Source organism: Magnolia sinica, chromosome 5, assembly GCF_029962835.1.
Source record: "Magnolia sinica isolate HGM2019 chromosome 5, MsV1, whole genome shotgun sequence".
Lineage (NCBI taxonomy): Eukaryota > Viridiplantae > Streptophyta > Magnoliopsida > Magnoliales > Magnoliaceae > Magnolia > Magnolia sinica.
Genome location: NC_080577.1, coordinates 31,877,832 through 31,898,718, shown reverse-complemented (window position 1 = coordinate 31,898,718; position 20,887 = coordinate 31,877,832). Strand labels below are relative to the sequence as shown.

Sequence of the window (20,887 nt, the reverse complement as noted above, 5' to 3'; positions counted from 1 at the left end):
ACTACGAGCCCCTCAATCAGATGGGTGTCTCACCTAATCCGGTCTTGGTGAGATGTTCAGATCTCCTGCACGTAGACCCCGGATGCAGGAGCGGATTGCTGGTGTAACATGGATGGTGAGTTGACATCACATAGTTTTTATGGGCTGTTATATCCTTATCGTCCACGGATTGTTTAAGGGCTTGAGCGAAAAAATGAGACATCTATTCCAAGTGGGCCACCCCATAAAAAGTGGTAGGAATTGAATGTCTACTATTGAAAAATTTTGGATTAACGTGATATTTGTTATTATTATTTTTTTAATCTTGGTCGAGGTTGTGTAACCTCGTGAACAGGTTGGATCACAGATAAATATTATACTGGGCCCTACGAAAGTTTCAACGGTGGGAATCATTGTCCCACGTTGCTTTCTGTGGTGTGGTGCACTTCAGCTTTGGATCTTTTTCATTTTCGTAATCATTCTCTATAAAATGATCACTCCAAATGGATGGAAGGTATGGATATAAGAAATACATTTTGGTGGGCCTCACACAACTTGGTGACGTCAACACACCACCGTGGCACCGAAGGAAAAAAAAAAAACTACTTCACATTTGAGATATGAGTCATATGACTAATGTGCGCCTTTTGCGTGCCGCGCTTAATCGAAGCCCAGCTTATTCAGAAACCGGAACTCGCGTGCCCTAACACGGAGAGAGTACTTTTCTTCCAAAGATTTCAAATCTCGCGGGAAAATGGAATCTGAAGGTAACGTTTACCCAATTTCATGCATCTCTCTCTATCGGTAGACAACGGTCACCATTTTTTTTTTCAAATTTGAAAATTTCTCTCTCTCTCTCTCTAATTTTTTTTTTTTCGAATTTCAGTGCAACCAGCCCCGTCGAATCCATCGGCCATGCTTGCATCTCTCGTTAGCAAGAGAAAGAAGCTTCAAGAAGAGCTCCGTAGCATCGAGAAGCAGGTAAATTCCCCCCCTTTTCTCGCTCACAAAGATCGATTCTTTTTCCTCTTTTCTTTTCATAACATTTCTTTTCCGTTTTTTTTTTTTTTTTAGTTTTGTTTGGTGAATTGATTGTGAGCTTTGTAATTATTACTTATATTTTATTTGGGTTTTGTGGACTATAGGTCTGCGTTTGTATGCACAAGTGAATTGAATTGCGAACATAATGCGGAATTAGCTCTCAATTTACACTTGCATTTCTTGAAGTCCAACTTAAAAATAATGTAATTGCCATTGAGAACGCAACCCTAATGTCGATTATAGTGGAGGTATTCACAGAGTCGCAATTCACAAAATTGCAAATTTCCACTTTATTAGTAAAATGATTGCAATTCAATTCAGTAGTCAATCCAAATGCCTGACATGGCCTATTGGTGTTGTAACTCAAATTTACAGGGTGCTAAACTTCAATACTAACTACTGCTTCTTGTTGGGTTATGATATACATTAAAGGGTTGTGATTCAATGAGGGGCCACTCTTGTGAGGGGGCAGAACATGTGTTGCACTGATCAGGGCAGACTCATGCATCGGAGATGCGGGCGATTCATCGAGTATGGTACATTGCACCAAAAGTAATGTTGGCTGCTGGTTAGGCAGGTCAAAGTATTATGAGAATAATGGGCTGTTGGGAAAAAAAAGTCGAACAATTCAAATTCAACATTATATTTGGCTAACTTGATGAGTTCTACCTTGATTTTTGGTATGTGGAATGCACAGTGCCTGCTGCCCGATGAATGGCCTGGATCTCTAATATATGTTGTGCACCCAGATATCTGACATGTGTTCCCCCCCATAAGGGCCCCCCATCAAATCAAGATCCTATGCAAGTGATCATATATGCTTAACACATGCATGGGGTGTCATGACCTCTGGCATGTTCATGGAGATATGCTTTGATGTCTATGCAAGTGTCCTATGACATGTATCGTAGTAGCATGAGTTGGCTACACGCATGTTCATACCACATGTATAAAAGACACCTGGTATCATTGGTGTGGGCATCCAACATGCTTCCCTTGCCCTACATATATATGAGTATCCTTGTATAAATCAAAATTATAATGATAAGAGAGCTTTCCCTTTGTTTTTCTGTCCATTTTTATCTCCTGTACTAATTGTCCCCAGTCTCCTCGAAATAAGGGAAATCATAATTAAGAAAATTATCACTTTACAAGTGGTGTCACCAAGTAGGAGCTTTCTGCAATATTTTTCATGCGTATTGTGCTACTTTCTTAGCGATTGCATACTGTCAATGTTGTCAACTCCTTGAATTATCCATGCTGTATTTCGTGCCTACGTTGGTAGAAGTGGACACCGCATGTTGATTTGCAAACAAACATAGTGTGTTGTGATACACATTGGTTTGAAGACGAGAAACTTTTTGGATCATGCAGTGGGGAGATTTCGTACTTGAATTTGGTTGTAGATGTTGTGACTATGGTGGTAGCGCACGGAAAAGTGCAATAATGTTTTGTGACTTTAGGACTCAAGTAGCGGATTGAGACCCACGAGATTGATTAGGGATCACCATGTGTCCTTGGGAGTGTCAGTCATGAAAGCTTTAGGAAGGAGGAGAGGAACTTAAGTGAAGAATGAGAAATGGCTGATCTGGGTAGCTCATTGGGTGGGATCGTGAAACTCAGCAACAGTAAGTATGGTTACTAGAAATCCTGTATGGAGTCATATCTCTAAAGCTGGTGCTATGGAAAATAGTTCGGATGTTAATCCACCCAAAAAGACTCTTGAGAACTTGGAAGTGTTTTGATAATGCAAGATGCAATTTGGGAAGGCAATGTTTGTTATCAAAACATCGGTGCAAAGGAGCTATTAGAGCATATTTAGGAAGCCAAGGTACCAAAGTAGGCTTTGGTCTCATTTGCTACACTGTTCTCTCAAGCAAATGATGGTCCTCTACAACTTTCGTAGAATGGGATTGGCACACTAACATAGGGAGGCATGCCAATCTCATAATATTTCATGGAAGTGAAAAACATATGCAACAAAATATTCCACCTAGACACTGAATCCAAGATCAGCAAAACTCACACATGCAAGATAATCATCCAAGGACTGAGGCTGGAATTCAGTGGCTTCATGGTAGTTATTCGTCCACAGTTGGCGTAGCCCAATTATTGTTCCACGAGGGCTCTGGTGTTGTTGTATTTTTGCCTTAGGTCTTCTCTGGTTTTTTCCTTGTTTGTCTCTGTTTGTGTGTTTTCCTTTCTTCTGTTCAATAAAATTTCACCTTTCAAAAAAAAAAAAAGAAAGAAAAAAAAAGCCCAATTATTGGATTTAGAAAACATCCTTATAAATCAGGAGACTTTGACTCGGTAGATGGCTGAACTCTTGACTAAGTAGAGTGAGGAAGCTCTTTTCTTTGGAAAAAGGGTAGAGAAGCCTCACGTCTATCAGAAGAAATAGAGCAACAACAAGGTTGTAAGGATGGAAGTCGTAGCAATAAGGAAAAGAATGTTCAGAAGTTCCCACAAAACAAATGATGAACACTTGCGTGTTATAGGTGATGGGAGGCCAGGTAACTTCACTTGCAAATGCAGAGCAAAAGTTTCCCAAGGGAGCGTTGTAGTGGTCGGCTCTCACTCTGAGAAAGATAATGGAGAGAATGATGAGGATTAGAATATAGATGTCTCAATTACATGTCTGCTCTATTAAAACCTTGGCATGCTGCCTTGATGTCTAATGTCCTCAACCTGCTTTGTGGGCGGGATGGTCCAAACTGTTCCACCCAGTCGAACCCACGACATCAACATGGCATAAATGAATAAATTACATAAAATAAAGGTTAACCTCCTTACTCAGATGCTGGATTGGAAAAACTGACTGAATTTGATGCAGGACAATTAACCACTTGCTCTAAAAGCTCGAACTGTTAGAGTATGGCGAATTAATCCATTTATCTCATATCCCAAGCCCCACATCTCATGGGTTTAGGACCTCGGCCGAACCCCCTTCGTGTGCCCCAAATCACATGGGCCGCCTACCCCGAGTGTGTCCCCGCATCCCATGGGCTACCCCACTTGAGCCCGGTGTGAAATGCGCATTAATCACCCCTGGTGAGGAGTCTCGAACATGAGACCTCCCTGGTGGGCCACACCCACCCCGAGTGTGCCCTTGCATCCCACAAGCGACCCCACTCGAGCCCAGTGTGAAAATGCCCTTGCATTAATCACCTCCGGTGAAGAGTCTCAAGCACGAGACCTCCCGCTTTGATACCAATTTGATGCAGGACAATTAACCACTTGCTCTAAAAGCTCAAACTGTAAGAGTATGAGGAATTAATCCTTTTATCTCATATCCCAGGCCCCACATCTCATGGGTATAGGACCTCGGCCGAACCCCCTTCGTGGGCCCCAAATCACATGGGCCGCCTACCTCGAGTGTGTCCCCGCATCCCACGGGCTACCCCACTCGAGCCCGGTGTGAAATGCGCATTAATCACCCCTGGTGAGGAGTCTCGAACATGAGACCTCCCCCGTGGGCCGCACCCACCCCGAGTGTACCCCTGCATCCCACAAGCGACCCCACTCGAGCCCAGTGTGAAAATGCCCCTGCATTAGAATTGGATGGTTGGGCAAGTTGACATGGATGGTTCAAACTATTTCCTTGGTAAAGCAGGTTTTTAGTGAATCGACCGAGTTTGGTGGGGACTCAAGTGTTGTCCAGTCAAGTCCAACCACCCAGTATGGTCCTGCCTTTATAATACAGTATTGCAAATATCATTAAGTATATATTGGTAAATTAGTGAGAAATAGTTGCTCTGAGATCATTCAATTGGTTTTGTTACGCTTTTGAGCTGGGTTGGATGCTATGCATATAAAGGATTAAACCTTGCACTTTTTTGGCAAACGAACCATAGTTGCCTATTCTGTTGAACTCCCGTCCATGCTTCCAAATGAGCAGACCAAACTCATTCCTTGTTGAGAATCAGTTCACCAATTGGCATGAATGTAATGGATTTGTGAACAAGTGACCGCTGAATTGATCTGAATTCCTTAATTTCTCTGATTCTGTATTTCCAATCTGCACAAATTTGTCAAAGTTCATGAATCTTCAACCCTAAATTTGCCCAAACTGCATTTGCTGCTAGATTTGACGAGAATCCAAGCTTTAGAAGATTTGAACATAATATTGAAACTAAGAGCTCCGTTGAGTAAGCTGAATTGGCTTGATAATTGTACAGAAGTTGAGCTGTGAACTTAGAGAGCTGATGCAATGAATTGAATAAACTGATCGTGGAACAAATGTAGTGCTGGATTCACTGGGAACTCATGAATTACAAATTCCTATAAACGTTAAGGTCTTCGGTTCGAGCCTAGCTTGCTTAGAAAATAAAAATAAAAAATAAAATCAACACTCTTTAGAAGACTTTGAAGTTTTGGGGGTAATAATATTGGGAAGTAATGAATTTATTAACTCCTAAATACTACTAATTCAATAATTGTGTTGACATGTACCACTGAGGCTATTTTGATAGCAGATATTCTACACCACAGGTGCTATATGTTCTTCTTTTTTAGATTCCACATCTTCAATCCGGAGTGATTGAAATAGACTGATAAAGGGGTGGAAAAATGAAAGAAAAATGTTCAGCAGAGAATTATGGTGCGAGGTTTGAAGTATTGTCTGAAACTAGTATGTTAGTACGTATTGCGACATCCAATCCCGGAAGTGATGTGATACTGCATTTGCGAATTACACACATCGATTTGTGCACTACTACCCAAAACCTATGGATTTACGTGACGACCAAGAGGGTCTCTACCCAGAGCGCATTACATCCATGATAGATTATTTGAATCACTAGTTGTGATACATCTGACCACATCACTTGCACTTATAGAGAATATAAACTGAATCATGGAGGTTTTGGAATATCAAGACACATGCCGAAGCCTTAAAGATAAATAGTACAAGGCCAATATAATAAGGAAAAGAGTGACAATGGTCAACTCAAACAGTGACAATGGCCAACATAACAAATCGGTGAGTGACAATGGTCAACTTAATAAAAGAAGAGTAGCACTGGCTAACTCAACAAATAGAAGAGCAGCAATGGCCGATTCAATAATATGGAGATTGGCAGGGCCAACTCAATAAATTTGATAAGGCAAGGGCATTTCTTGTATCCATGGCCCCACATAAATTCAGAAAGATCACTTGTAATCAACATTATATTGTAAGCCAAAGGCAAATAATTGATGATAAAACATGTAATTGCAGGGAAGATTTAGAGTAATATGAAGGCATGTGAAAGGCAAGATAAAATAACATGAAGGCATGTGAAAGGCAATATGAAATAACAGGAAATCATGTAAAAGACATGATAAATATAACAACTTAAATTAATGTAAGCTTAAAATATAAAACCCTCACCTTATGTCGTTGTATCACCTTCTACTTTAATTCACCTAGTTCAAATTATATTATAAATAGTTTAGGTATCGATAAGTTCCAACATATAAGTTTTGGTCTCGTCCTATGATGGAGTCGGCTTGTTTTTGTGGTTGGAAACCTATCAATGAGAAGGAAAGAAAAGAAAAGAAGGGAATTCAGATAGGAGCAGCTAGTTGGACCCGAACCAGATTAACCGACAGATCCCAGAGTTCTTCCTCCTCTCTTTAATCATCTTTCTCTACCGCACTTCTCTCTCTCTCTCTCTCTCTCTCTCTCTCTTTCCTTCTCTTTCTTTCTCCTTCCTTGTTGGTGTGTCTCCCAGCGTGGGAGACATGTATTTATAAAATTCTGGATTTCTAGAACTTTCTGTGTAGGCAGAATATAGTTTAGTGCGATCGGACTGCGTAACGTATGGGCATCCAATTTTGGAATGTCCCTTCTTCTCTCCGCCGATCTCTTCTGACTAATCTGACGCGTTCATTGGATGGGGCCCACAAGAGGAAGGTGGTGGCTACGTTCTTAGGTGCAAGGACTTTAAATTAGCCGATCAATGGTGGCCCTGTTTAAATGCAGCTACCGCGTTTTACGGTAACTTCATTTGGAACCGGTGGATATCATCTCATCGGGATCTTCCTTTCTTTTCTGCCCATGTGGGCGCGGTCGGAAGTCCCTATTCTCGACTTTGGACGATCCAGATCAGAACCAGAGGCTTTTCCCTGGGTTTGCTATGGAGGTATTTGAGTTAGTTTCGGTTTTGGCGTCGTGTGCGGGGCAGAATGCAAACGAGTGCTGAAGGTTTTCGACTCCGGTTTCTCTGCTGGAGTCAGTGGAGATAAAGAGTAGTAGTTGTCTATGTGACTGCAAGAAGAGAAAGAATTGAAATTCTTTCCGTTTTGGGAGGAGAATCAGCCCCGCGCAGTCGATTTCCATGCGAGCAGGTGTGCACCCGTGTGCGATCCAGTGGTTGGAAATGGGTAGGGATTGGTCGGTGGTAGCTTCTCTACTGGATGGATGGTTTGGATCATCCCGTCGGATGGTGATGGTGGGCCACAGTAGCTCCCAAAACGGGCGTTGTCCGTCCGTTGCGGGTGGAAGAGAGAAACAGGGAGTGACTCTCCCTTTTTGGAGGTTCACGGGTCAACACAGTTTTGACCGTGTTGACAGGTTCAGTTTGTATGATTTAGTGGGTCCACCATGGTGATTTTTAGGAAAATCCGCTCCCTCCACTAGCACGAGGGTTTGTGTTGGGCCCTGGGCCAAAAGATTGAGAAAATCCAAGTCTTTGGTGGGCCACCACACGTGACAAGTGGGTGCTTCCCAATGGTTAAATGTCCCTGGAACCACATAACTTTGTTACGTGATTTACTGTGGCATTAGGTGGGGCCCACATAAATGTTCCTTTCGGGGATCCGCTCTGTTTATCTAGTTTGTTACACCATTTTAGGATACGAGGTCAGAAATAAAATAATTCCGTTAATCAGGTGGGCCACAGGGTCCAATCGTGTATCGAGAACATTCACCGTTGAAACTTCACCTACAATTCTCGTCCAACGGTGCCATGCATATGTATCATTTTATTTACAATTTTACCCCTCTATTTTGTCCAAACTTCTGCCATTCGTAATTCAAGACTCCATTGTCCAAATCTGATGAGATTTGACAGGTGATCTTTACTTTTCACTCTCTTTCCATTAGTCCAGTTTGGGTCCCGATCTCCCAAGGATGTCCAAGAAGCTCCTTTAGTGGTTAACACATTCCATAATTAAAAATAACATTTGTACTCCTCTGATTGACAAATTACCAGGTAATTTGGACCTAAACCCTAGGATCTTCATGGTGATTGGTTTACTATGATATTCGTATGGCCTGTTTGGCGGATCTAAACATGACGGACGGTTAAATGACTTGCTAAAAATAAGAGAACTTGATTGTTAACATTCTGACCATGTATGTAAGTGAATGTACGGTCAGTTTCGTAGATGGGTGGTCATAAAGTGGGTTTCTGGAGTGATTAGGGGTGGGACATGTATATCATTAGATTCGAGTGACTTTTTCGTACGTGTAAGTTCTTTAGATTGTAATTCTAATGGTGGGTTAAGCATATTCATATGGGGTGAACAAGATGAACGGATCAGAATCTTGATCTGATAAGTGTACGAGCGGATGTAAAGGTCAAGTGGCTAGTTTACTATGATCTAAGGGTTGAAATTCGACGTGTATGGTTAATTTATGATAATTAGGCCTGATATAAATTTTTACATGAAACGGATCGTGGGAACCACGTGATCTAGAATTCAGGGGTCTAGGTTAATGACATTTTTGTAATTATTGCTGATCTAAGAGTTTTGTCAAATCAAATGATTGTACATGGTTGTATGTATCTTTATAAATAATTCTTACAAAAGGACTTACATCTAAATCATTACGGTTACCAATTTCATTTAAGGGAAGGTACATTTGTCAAATCACACGATGGGTGGTCTTGTCTTAAAACCAACGGTCAGATGGCTTGATCTATGAATGAAGATTATTCCCAACAATCAGAATCGTGTTAGAGAATGGATGTAAGGTCAGGATAGCTAGATTTGTATCGTGCACATGTACATAATGAGTTGAATTTCATGGTAACACTCAAGAACTTTCAATACTTGGGTATTGAAATGTTCGAGGTGTTATATGAACAATACAAGATGCCAAGACCAATTTTAAACCATGCTATGGAGCATTGGCACATAGTAAAAATTGTTAATGCTTTGGAATGGTAGATAGATCACATCCTTATTCACACAACATCATTTAGGGTCTGTTTGGAACGCGGAATTAAGTGGTATTGCATGGCATTTGGTGGGATTTAAATACCATCCAATGTTTGGTTGCGATGAGGGTTTGAGTTGTATATATCTCGTATTCTTGTGCCATGCATTTTAGCCAACTGTAAGAGGAATTTCAAAGAGATGATGAGGAGGCACAGGGATTGTGTGGGATTTAGAAATCAAAAGAATCCCAAACTCTGTGGGGCCCACCATGATGTGTTTTATTCACGCTGTTCATCCTTTTTGCCAGCTCATGTTAGGGCATGAGCCCAATAATGATGCAGATCCAAAGCTCAAGTGGACCACACCACAGAAAACGGAGGGGATTGAACACCCACCATTAAAAACTTTCTAGGGTCCATGATGATATTTTATTTGCCATCTAACCTGTTCATAAGGTCACACTGACTTGGATGAAGGGAAATCACAAAGCAGGCTTCATGCAATTCTTTTGTGGCCCCCATATATGTTTTTCATCTGGTTGCTTCAAAGCCATTGCGCGCTAGCGCGCACATACGTTTCAGCTGGGTATGATCTAAAATGATTCCACATTCAAGAAAGAGCCGGACCTTCAGCCTTTACTCAAATCTAATGAACTTTAATGAACCGGTAGACTGTTCATGACTGGACTATGGTCAACGACACTATTGATTATACCGTGTCTCTCAGTAAGAAGGGTCCTCTCTTCGAAGAGCAGTGACAATGGGGGTTTTCTTAATCAATCCCATGCCTAAGTTTTCAACAGCAGGCGTTCAATCCCCAATGTTTTCTGTGACATGGTCCACTTGAGCTTTGGATATGCATCATTTTGTGCTCATGCCCTAAAATGGCCTGGTGAAAATGATAAACGGCGTGGATAAAACACATACATCATGGTGGGCTACACAGAGCTTGGTTTCCAAACATGGATTTATGCCTAAACACGGTATACAGTTTTTTAATTTTTCGTTTCCAAACATAGGTTTATCTGAAAACACATGTTTCAGGTGTTTAAGTTTTTGTTTCCAACCATCGTATTGACAAATCCTATTTCCATGGTAAAAGCCGATGATACCTCCACCTGTAGTCATTGCATTAATACAATTCAATACTTCCATATACTGCATACCAAACATGGCCCAAGGGATCATATGATAATTTAATTGGCCATAATTTGGCTAAATGAATGTAAAAGGCAATTTCAATGGGTTGTTCGGCATTTGCTTTTGTTGATCAGAGTTTACAAAGAAGCAAGCATTCTTTAATGTTGAATCTAATTGCTTGGAAAATGTATTCTTTTTTTTTTTTTTTTTAATCATGATTAGGTATAAACAGGAGTGTTCTAATCCATGAGATGTGAAGAAGTATGAAGCTGTTATTAGTTGGTGGTAATCAGATTTAGAAACCCGTTTCAGAGATGGCATGCCACTCATTGGTCTCTTAGTTGTGTCATTACTCGTTGACTCAGACCATTGTCAAACACTGACCGGCAATGATCCTAGATTTAATGATTTTTAAAGCATTGTCATTTATTAATTTATTGTTATATTGTTTGAATACGTATCACTATTGCTATTTCAGATTATTAGGTACTCAAAGTCGTTGTGTTTTATGCCATGTATATATTTGACACTAAAAAACATGCCTATGTCCAAGTTACATTGTTTCAGTAGGTGTTTTGAGAACAAGTCGGATACGCATACGGTAGATCGATCCTTCCGAAATGCTATGTCGTGGGTTAAGGATTGGGTTTCGGGTTTAAAGGGCTTGGATCCTTTTGTGATAGCAGCCCTGTTGGGCCTTTAATTTCTTTTTCTTGTTTGGTGTTTTTGTTGTATTCTTTTCTGCCCTTGTGTGGTTTCTAATAAAGTTTTGTTACCTTTCAAAAAAAAAAAAATAATAAAAAAATCTAAAAGTAAACTATGCTTGTCTTTTCTTGTTTTTTTGGTTCTAGCTTGGTTGAATTTTTATTGATTAATTGTAAGCAGGCTTTTTACCAACATATTAAGACATTTTTATTCTACTTGTGGAAGTCCTTAATCTCTATTATCATGTCCAAGGTTTATGAGTTAGAGACAAGTTACTTACACGATTCAAGTCAATGTGGGAATGTTCTGAAAGGTTTCGAAGGATTTCTATCATCATCCAAGAGCACCACCAAGTAAGTTGCTCAGAATATTTCTTGAAGGTCTTTTGCATCCTAATCCACATCAAAGTTATGTTTATGCTAGGTCTTTGTAAAGGGAATTCGGTCCAATATGTTTCTTTCTTTCTTTCTTTTTTTCTCAAATATTTGAAGGCAGACACATTTGAACCTTGATATTATTAATTCTAATTTGCAATGTAGTTAGATATTTCATCTTTCAAAAAAAAAAAAAAGGTTTTGATAAATTGTGACTATTCGTCCAATTCTAGTTGACTTGGAAGAATAGTCACGATTTATCAAAACACTAAGGCCTTGTTTGGGATCAAGGAAATGAGAATGGGAATTTTTAAAATCAAGTTCATTGATTTGCATTGGATTTGGCAAATTCTAAAGTCCATTGTTTGGAGTCCAACTGAAATCCATGGATTTGGGAAGCATTTATTGCTTGGTAGAGCATTTATTTCAAAGGAATTACTTGTGTGCTTTAAAATGTCTCTCATTTTAAGGATTTGATTAGTCTTTAGTTTTTTCGTTTTGAGGATTTGGTTTTGCCCCAAATCCATGGATTTTTGGGGTGTGGATTTGGGAAAGCTATGGATTTGGCAAATCCTCAACAAAAAACAAACATGGAAATTTTGAAATCTGTAGATTTCCCAAATCGCTGTACCAAATCCCTCACCCCAAACAGCCCCTAACTTTTTTTGAAAGGTGAGGTATTTCTCTCTCTTGATTGGGGCTTGTGTGTGAATCTCCCGATAAATTCCTGGTTCAATACCCGTTCCACACTGGATTGTCCTTGTTTAACTTCTATCAATGATTACATATGAATTTTACACGCGATCTAGTCTACCTGATTTGAGACTTGACCTTTTTTCTTAAAGAAAGTAGAAGAGTTCGATCATTGGTGTTTTATTAGAGTTAAAATTTATCACTTTTTTATTAATAAACACGCTGAATGTTCAATTCATCAATCTTGTATATTTATTGGCACATTTTCTTTTTATATTCATTAACCACGTCAACATTATCTTTCATATGCTAGATATATTAAAGAAAATTGGGCTTTTCAAAAGAAAAATATCCAATAAAATTCAGGTTCAGAATGAATCCTACCCTAGGGTGCTGGCTTCTGAGGGCAGATAGCCACACCATGCACCCATTGCAGTAGTGAATTTCGTAGCATTATTGGCAATTGTGCTTTGGCAAATCTCTGGTTGAAGACATAATGTTTTCTTATTGTAGGCCTACAAAAAGATTATGTAATGGTGCTTGAAATTAATTTTTGATTCTCCATGCGCATATGCCCACAGATAAGTTCTATAATCCATCATGATACTGAAAAACTCAGACCAGATACCCAAAATCCAAGTAAAAAATATATATGAAATAGTACATAGCAAGTGTATATCTGGTTGTTATCACTGCTGCTACCATCTGATATTTGTCTAACAACCTTGAGAGGGATCTTGGACCAGTGATACATAATGGCCGGCATTAGCTCCTATATAAACAGGTGTTGAGGCATGCCATTCGGAGACTTGGTATATAGATAACAAAGTTCATAAATATGTAGACTATGAAAGGATAAGCACTAACGCTAGCTTATATGACAGAGACTACCAATAATGAGTAGAAAGCTTGATTTTTGGAAAGTGAAGCTCCATCCCTCTCCAGCGCAGCATGTTCTTCGTGCTATGCATGATTTCAACTGGTTATTGTGGATGGGTCAGTTGGGGTTCTATGAAGAGCCTAAAGCATTTCAAGAACAAATACGGTACCCCATAATTCCCTGATCGAAATAAAGGTGGACCCTCCAGATTTCACATCCATTTCTATCCTTATAATTTTCTTTTGATGGAAATAGATTTTGGCAAGCATTAAAAATAACTTCTAGCAATGGGCTTCATATTCCTCACGTCAATAGGAAAGTTGGCTGACTCATGTATTTGTACTGTTTTAGTCTAATGTTCACCCTAATTATAATACATGGGAAGAAACCTAGTTAGAGTGTGCCACATACCTATGAAAGTTAGAATAAAACTCCATGGTCTTTTATCATTCCCTATGGTTTCTCTACATGTTAAGGGAAGAGATGCTCTTTAAACCCATACCCAAATTTAACTTGCATTGTACAACGGTAACTAGGATGACTTTCGCCTACTCTGCAGGGAAATAATTGGAGAAACTGGAGGCCCATTTGCTTGAGTAAGATTGGTCTACACTCCCTTTTTCTTGGCAATTTTCCACTTAAATAGATTAGCAGACTCCAGACTTTGAATCTTTCCTAAACTTAGTCATTTAACCCTTTTCCAACATTAGCCGAATGAGTTTGTAAATGGTAAGATTTTCCCATATTTAATGATGCTTCTGTCACCGTCTTCAGAAAAACTCTGCTAGGTTTGCATAGTTACGTAGCTCTACTACATATGCTATTACCAAAAATCTTCCATTTTTCATCTACATGCTTCCAAACACTGCCTCTTTTAGACTAAATCTTGTTTATTTTCCTAGTGCTGAAACAATCCAATCATAACTTAGTTCCAACACAAGGTTTTAAAATTTGTTTTCATTTCCAACACAAGGTTTTAAATTTTGTTTTCAGCTTAAAGCGTTCCAGGAAGTTTCAGCCTGAAGATAGACTGTTCTCTTTGTCATCGGTTACTTCACCAGCAGTACGTATCCTAGACTTCATTTATTTAACAGAATTGGCACTCCCTGCTTAATTCTATTGGATGCTCGCTCTCTCTCTCTAATCTGATGATCTGCCTATTTGGTTGTTCACCCTCTCTTTCTCAAAGAAAAAGAAAAGGAAAAAAGTAAAAAAGTAAAAAAAGGAAAGAAATAAATTCTGACCCGGTCATCATCAAACTGTTGTCTGAGCTATTTGGCAAAGTTTAATGACTGGCTGCTCTCCTGACATCAACCCTCCTAGTTTACCTCCACTGGGGACCAGCTGGCATGTGACTACCAGGGAAGCCACTAATTTATTTATTTATTATTATTATTATTATTTTGTAATTTTTTTAAGCGCATCTGAATACATGCATTTGAGTGTTAAATGTAGTCATCTTGAAAAAGGAAATAACATTGAAGTTGGAACATGTTTTACTTGTCAGCTGTTTTGTGGTACAACCCACAAGACACTGCCAGATGCAAATGTTTCTGAGTGTTGCCTATCAGCTGGTCTGAACAGATAGACCCTATGCATCTAGGTTGTGTTTGGATGGAGGAAGTAAAGCATGGATTGGAAAGGTAACCTGGAATCCTCAGGAAGTGGAAAAGTGCAGATTTCTATTTTCCTCCCAATGTTTGTTTTGCGTCCCAGTTTTACATGGATTCCATATACAGTGACCTCTAATGGTCAGGTCGTCTCTCTGCACCGGGAAATTATTTATTGCCTCCCTTGGGTGAAACGAATGTCCACAGCTTTTGAGGTAAAGCTGGGAAATGGAAATCGGTTCCCAAGGCTACCTTTTCCCCCCATTAAACGAAGTAAAAGTGAGATCTAATCACCTACAAGTGGTTAGAAGGTACAACTCAGTTTTTCATGCCTTCTTTTTTGCTTCCACTCTCGCCCTTCAAAAATGTTGGATATTGCCAAGGGTGAAAGTGCTTGTAAAAATGGGTTGTAGGAAAGGTTAGCCTGCAACAGGAAGTAGATGATCGGTTCTCTTTTTGTGATCGGACAGCCCCTCCACTGCCGGAAACAAGGATGAGATGTAAAAATCCGTTTTGTTACATCCTCATATTGGGCCCCTTTCTGCAGCCAGGTATGCTTGCATTTTGTAGAACGGGACAGTCCCGCTTCCCCCAAGAGCAGTGTGGATGTACATATCCTGCCATCCACATTTTTGGTACATTCAAACCGCCCTAAATGGTCCTCTTTTTTACTTTTTCTTTTTTAGAGAGAACGAAAACTTTATTAAAAAAAGAAGCCAAACAAAGCTACAAAAGAAAGAGGGCACCAAGACAGCGACCCTAAAGCTACCCAAGAAAAGCAAAATTACAATCCCTCAGTTTGGGGACACATCAGTCCCATTTGATGATCAGTGATCTCATTCTGTTGGACGTGGCTTCCACCAACTTCCTAACATTGTTGAAGGACTTGGCGTTTCTTTCCTCCCACACAACCCACCACATAGCAATCAGTGCAATTCTCCATGGCACAAACTTCTCTTTCCCAAGCTTCAATCCATGCCACAAATATAAGGAAGAGTTAACCATATTCGGTGATGACCACGAAGCTTGGAAATGGCCCAAGAGATCTGCCCTAATCCTCCCAACAAATGGGCAGTGCACAAAAAGATGATCCACTGTCTCCTTGTCATTCATACACAAAATACAAATATTTACGATCATCGTAGTCCTTTTCTGAAAACTGTCAATGGTAAGGACTTTCTTCCAACCCACTAACCAACCGAACGCTGTGAACTGGGAGGGATGTCATACTGCCACACAAACTTAGTCACCCTGGATTCTCTTATTGGAACACACACCTCCACAAATAAGAGGGTAAAAAGATCTCACTGAAAAAGATCCCACGCTGTCAACCTTCCACTGTTAAGATCTCACTGAAATCAGGCCCTAAATAGTCTTCCTTGGCTCAACGTCAAGGCCCCACAATTTTCTTGCACATGGCACTCGACTGAAAGCACTGTGCTATCAAGTCAGCCTTCCAGCTGACAGAATATAGTAATGGATAAGCTTTGTTGATGGTAAGGATAACAGGCTGGAAAGCATGTCCAACTCACATCAATGTGAGAACAACTAGAGAAGTTTGGTCCTGTAGCCTGGGCACCTCATAATTGATCCGAGCTTCTTAAGTATATTGCTATACAGAGGTACATGTGGCTTGCCCATGGTGTAACATCATTTGGGTGGGCCATAAAATCATATTGGACCAATGATACTCCTTACAACACAATAAGGTACACCGTAACGTTGCTGATTTAGATTTCTACTCAAATTTGATCATGCTGCAATGGGCTGTTTACACATCATAGGCCAGGAAAGCTTTTCTGTCATATCAACAACACATGTTGGAAAAACCCACCATGCAGCATTGTGCGATATCTCTAGTATAATTTTTAGTGTTGTTTGATTCTTGAGCTATGCTGATAATTTTTATTTTGTTTAATGATGAGTGGGATTTTGTATATTATGCAGTTGTTCCTAATGTCAATCTGTTCATTGTCAGGTGGAAGAGCATGCAGTTGGACGTGATGGTGAGCCTTTCTTGCTTTAACGGACATTATATTCTTCAAGCAAGAATTTGATAACAGTTTGTTGCCTTGTTTGTAATTGTGGTAGATGGAAGGGCAGATTTTGGTCCAGGTCGGTCGAAGGGTGGAGGCACACCTGCTAATGGACAGTAAGTGTACTAACATTATCCATGCACATGCAACTGTTCCTTGAATACACTGAAGGAAAAGCATTGGGTGCTAAATGCTAATATTTAAGTTTTTCATCCTTCACTCAAATCTCTGTAAGGGCCCATTCGGATCACTCCCTCAAAGGGGCCTTTTGACAGCTAAACACTAGTTTTAGCCAAACTCCATTTTGCTTATGCGTTTGGATGCACTTTTGCAAAACCTTGCCTGGTCCCAACACGTCGAAATGGGTGCTGAAAATCCAACGGTGAGTTGATGAAAATATGAAACAAAAATAAAGGAATTTGCAGAAACCCCCAGGAGATACGCCCAAATGGGCCCTAAGTGTGGCATGCACAATTTTCTGTTGGGCCCTACAATGGATGGCCCATATTGCCAAAAATCTTATTGGTCTGATGAACATACCTGCTGATTGAAGAGTTTTGTCCTTGAGTGTTACCATTAGTTGGAATTCTTTTCTTATTGTCAAATTATAATCCTCACAAGTCAGACAACCAGTTGCTAAGATCATCCATCCAGTAAGATTTTTGGGTGACCATTGTAGATTCCAACAAATGAATGGCCTGGATCTTGTACACGTCTAACATGTGTCTGGAGATTTAGTTCCTGATAATGACTCAGATATCAGCATTCACACCCAGCACTTCTGCTTAATTTAGTGTCCTAGCTTTCTGGATTTATAAGCAATTATTTTGTGGCAAAGCATTTGGCACTGATTATCTATGACAAAATAGTAATGGCTGCATATGCATGCAGATGAATTGTATATCTATATATTCAGTACAGTTTTTGCACAAATTACAAGTGCATAGGGATACCATGCATGTACAAGTGTAAATTCATACGCATATGTTTGTTTGTAGACAAATGTCTTTATTTATATAGATAAATGCTCTGATGCTCTCATAGCACCATAGGATATACAAAAGGAACTCAGGGTTTTTGGAGCGATTGCTCGAGAATTGAGACAGTTGAATAATCCACTATCTGTTTTACGTCAAACAATATGTAGCGCTTCTAGTTTCATTGGGACACTGACAGTCCAATCCATTGATCTAAATTGTTCATCAGGTCCAGAACACGTTTCATTCGCTATGATGGAAACATCACACTGATCTGAAAAATATTAACCATTTGATCAATGGCCTTAAACATGGACAGGAAGATCATTTATCCGAAAATAGGTCTAATCAACAATTTGATCCATCATTTTGTTAGGGACCATCGTGGACAGCTCATCTTTCTAAAGAGTCACTTTTGTCAGGCAATCATAACCTTCCTGTCCATGGCTTGGGAAAAGGATGGCTATAGAAAATAATACCATATCAATGATGGTTACAGGTGTGATTTTTTTCATGGAGCCCATTAAACATGTTCTCAACTTAATGGACAGTTCATATCAATCTTTGGGCTATCCGAGTGAACCAATGGAACTAGGAGAACCTTTCCAAAAATAAAAATAAAAATGCAACTGGCACTGTTACTTATAGTGCTCTGAGAGCACTGGAGCATCTCATTTATATATACATACAATATGTAACTCATAATGCTCCAAGAGCACTACACAGACACATTCAGATTTTATTATTATTTTATTTATTTATTTATTTATTATTATTTTTTTGCAACTAGCACTGTTACTTATAGTGCTCTAGAGCACTGGAGCATTTCTCATTTATATATACATATGATATGTAACTCATAGTGCTCTGAGAGCACTGGAGCATTTGTCATTTATATCTACAATATATGTTTATACAGACGTGTGTGAGAAAATGCATCTCTACAAGGAGCCCAATCCACTTTCTCCCCCTTGTTGCACAGTACACCTGGCATGTGTAAATGATTTAAACCCTTCATTCAGAAGGGAGTTGGAGACGGCCATGAAACGGTTGGAAATAAAAAATCAGTGTGAGCGGACAATCCTAACCATTTAATAAATGGCCTGAAAAAATTACGGTATGGATTGCCTGCAAGCCAAGCACTGGGGGGCCCACTGTGATGTTTGTTTTGTATCCACTCCATCCATTTTGCTGGCTTCATTTTAGGATATGAGCCCAAATACAAGGGAGATCCAAAACTCAAGTGGACTACATCATAGGAAATAGTGGGATGGAAATGCACACCGTTGAAACCCTTTTGGGGCCCACCATGATGTTTTTATGCCATCCAACACATTCATAAGGTGAGTGCCACCTGGATGAGGGAAAACACAAATATCAGCCTGATCCAAAACTTGTGGGCCCCCATGAAGGTTTCAACCATGGGTGTTCAATCCCCACTGTTTCTTGTGGTGTGGCCCACTCGAGTTTTGGAACTCCCTCCTGCTCATGCGCATGTTCTAAAAATGAGCTGATGAAATGGGCGGAGAGTGCATATAACCCAAACACCATGGTGGGCCCGGCAGTGCCTGGGTTTGCAAGCAATGTCACAAAAATTAAAGGAATCAGTGAGTGATTTTCATACAATTTTTTGTATGATTAGGATTGCCCAACTATGATTTTTGGTCAATGCTCCCTGCATGGACCTTTAAGACGAATCAACAGTCAGGGTAATCACACACACAACGGGTACGTCATAAACCTGATGTTAGCTGTATGCACATGCATGCTCATGTCAGTGTATGTATGAGCGCACATGCATGTTCCCCATGAATCATGACAATTATTATTCCAGGGGAAAGCCAAAGAAGGGTAGAACAGTGCCAAGAGATGGGAAGAGAATCAGGCCATCAAGTGAACAGGAGCTTGATGATGAAGACGATCCTGATCTAAGTTTAAGATGATCACACCCGATATTTCATGCACGAACTTCAGCTTATGTCATATTATTGGCTTGCAAGTGTAAGAAATGCAGTTGAGCTTGGGATGTGTCTTTGCCTTACTATTGTAGGAATTATTAATCTTGGAATTGGAATAGAAATGCTAACCACTCAAGCAGAATAGAATGCCCTGTTCCACATTGCAATCCAAGGAGTCTTGACTGCTTGATTATCATTACAGAGTTGCTGCTTTTGATAATATTGCAATGACACAGCTTCTGGATTCTGCTGTGAATTTATTCTCATCGCAAGCTAATTCCTTTATTGAATGTTTTTGTTTGTGGTCAGCCTCCAGATGAGGTGGATTCAATGTTATATGGTGGTGGGAAAGAATGGCAATGTGTATAATTTAAAGTGACCTGTTGCTCCTAATGACTGGAAGATGCTGTTTGGCTAGTGACCACAACACTAGCCATCTAGCTGGTGTCAAAGAGCTGTGGGCCCCACCATGGTGGATGTGTTTTATCCATGCTGTCTATTCATTTTGCCAACTCATTTTAGGTCATGAGTAGAAAAATGAGGTAGATCCAAATCTCAGGCGGATCACTCCACAGGAAAACAATGTTGATTGAATGGGTCGGCCATTAAAAACTTCTTAGGGTCCACTGTAATGTTTATTTGCTATCCAACCTGTTGATAAAGTTAGATTGGATGAAGGGAAAACACATATATTGGTTTGATCCGAAGCTTCTTAGTTTTGACACCTGCTAGCTGGCTTGTGTTGGGGTCACTAGCCAAATCGCGGTCATTCGTCCAATGACCGGACTAGGCTGTCTTGGACCCGCCAGATGAAGATGCGAATTACCCGCAACAAAAAGATGCAGGAATCTCCCCAAAGTGGCCCAATGAAAAGGAGTGGGTACTTCTCCCTCCTGTCCTGACCTCGGGATAGGCTAGGGCTCGGATGCCACCGTGATGTATGTATTTTATCCACACAGTTTATGCATTTTGCCATGTCATTTTAGGTTACGGGCTAAGAATGAGACAGATCCAAGCTTCAAGTGGGCCACACCACAGGAAGCAGTGGTGGCTTACCATTGAAACCTTAGTAGGGCCCACCATGATGTTTATTTTCCATCTAACCTGTTCATGTGGATGTTTATCTTCCATCTAACCTGTTCATGAGGTCATAGAGACCAGGATGAAAGGAAAACATAAATATCGGCCTGATCCAAAACTTTTATGGCAACCAAGAAGTTTTCGATGGTAAGAGTTTAATCTCCATTTTCTGGTCCACTTGAACCTTGGATATGCCTCATTTTTGGGCTCATAACCTAAAATAAAATGGAAAAAAATGCATTGACAGTGTGGATAAAATCCATACAT

At 40.0% G+C, this 20,887-nt stretch overlaps 1 protein-coding gene across 5 annotated transcripts; it reads left to right on the top strand.

Annotated features, from left to right (window-relative positions):
• Positions 1 to 604: 604 nt before the first annotated feature.
• On the top strand, positions 605 to 19,802 carry LOC131245903 (chromatin modification-related protein eaf6). Of its 5 annotated transcripts, none has more exons than XM_058245670.1 (7): positions 605 to 746; positions 866 to 960; positions 11,238 to 11,365; positions 13,953 to 14,022; positions 16,548 to 16,575; positions 16,661 to 16,721; positions 19,417 to 19,802. In XM_058245670.1, the coding sequence occupies exons 1-7, from the start codon at positions 734 to 736 to the stop codon at positions 19,523 to 19,525; spliced, it is 504 nt and encodes a 167-aa protein (XP_058101653.1). In that variant the 5' UTR covers positions 605 to 733; the 3' UTR covers positions 19,526 to 19,802. The 5 variants fall into 5 exon arrangements, with proteins under 5 accessions (XP_058101653.1, XP_058101652.1, XP_058101657.1 ...); XM_058245669.1 differs by having other exon boundaries at positions 11,193 to 11,365; XM_058245671.1 differs by having other exon boundaries at positions 606 to 746; positions 11,265 to 11,365.
• Positions 19,803 to 20,887: the final 1,085 nt, after the last annotated feature.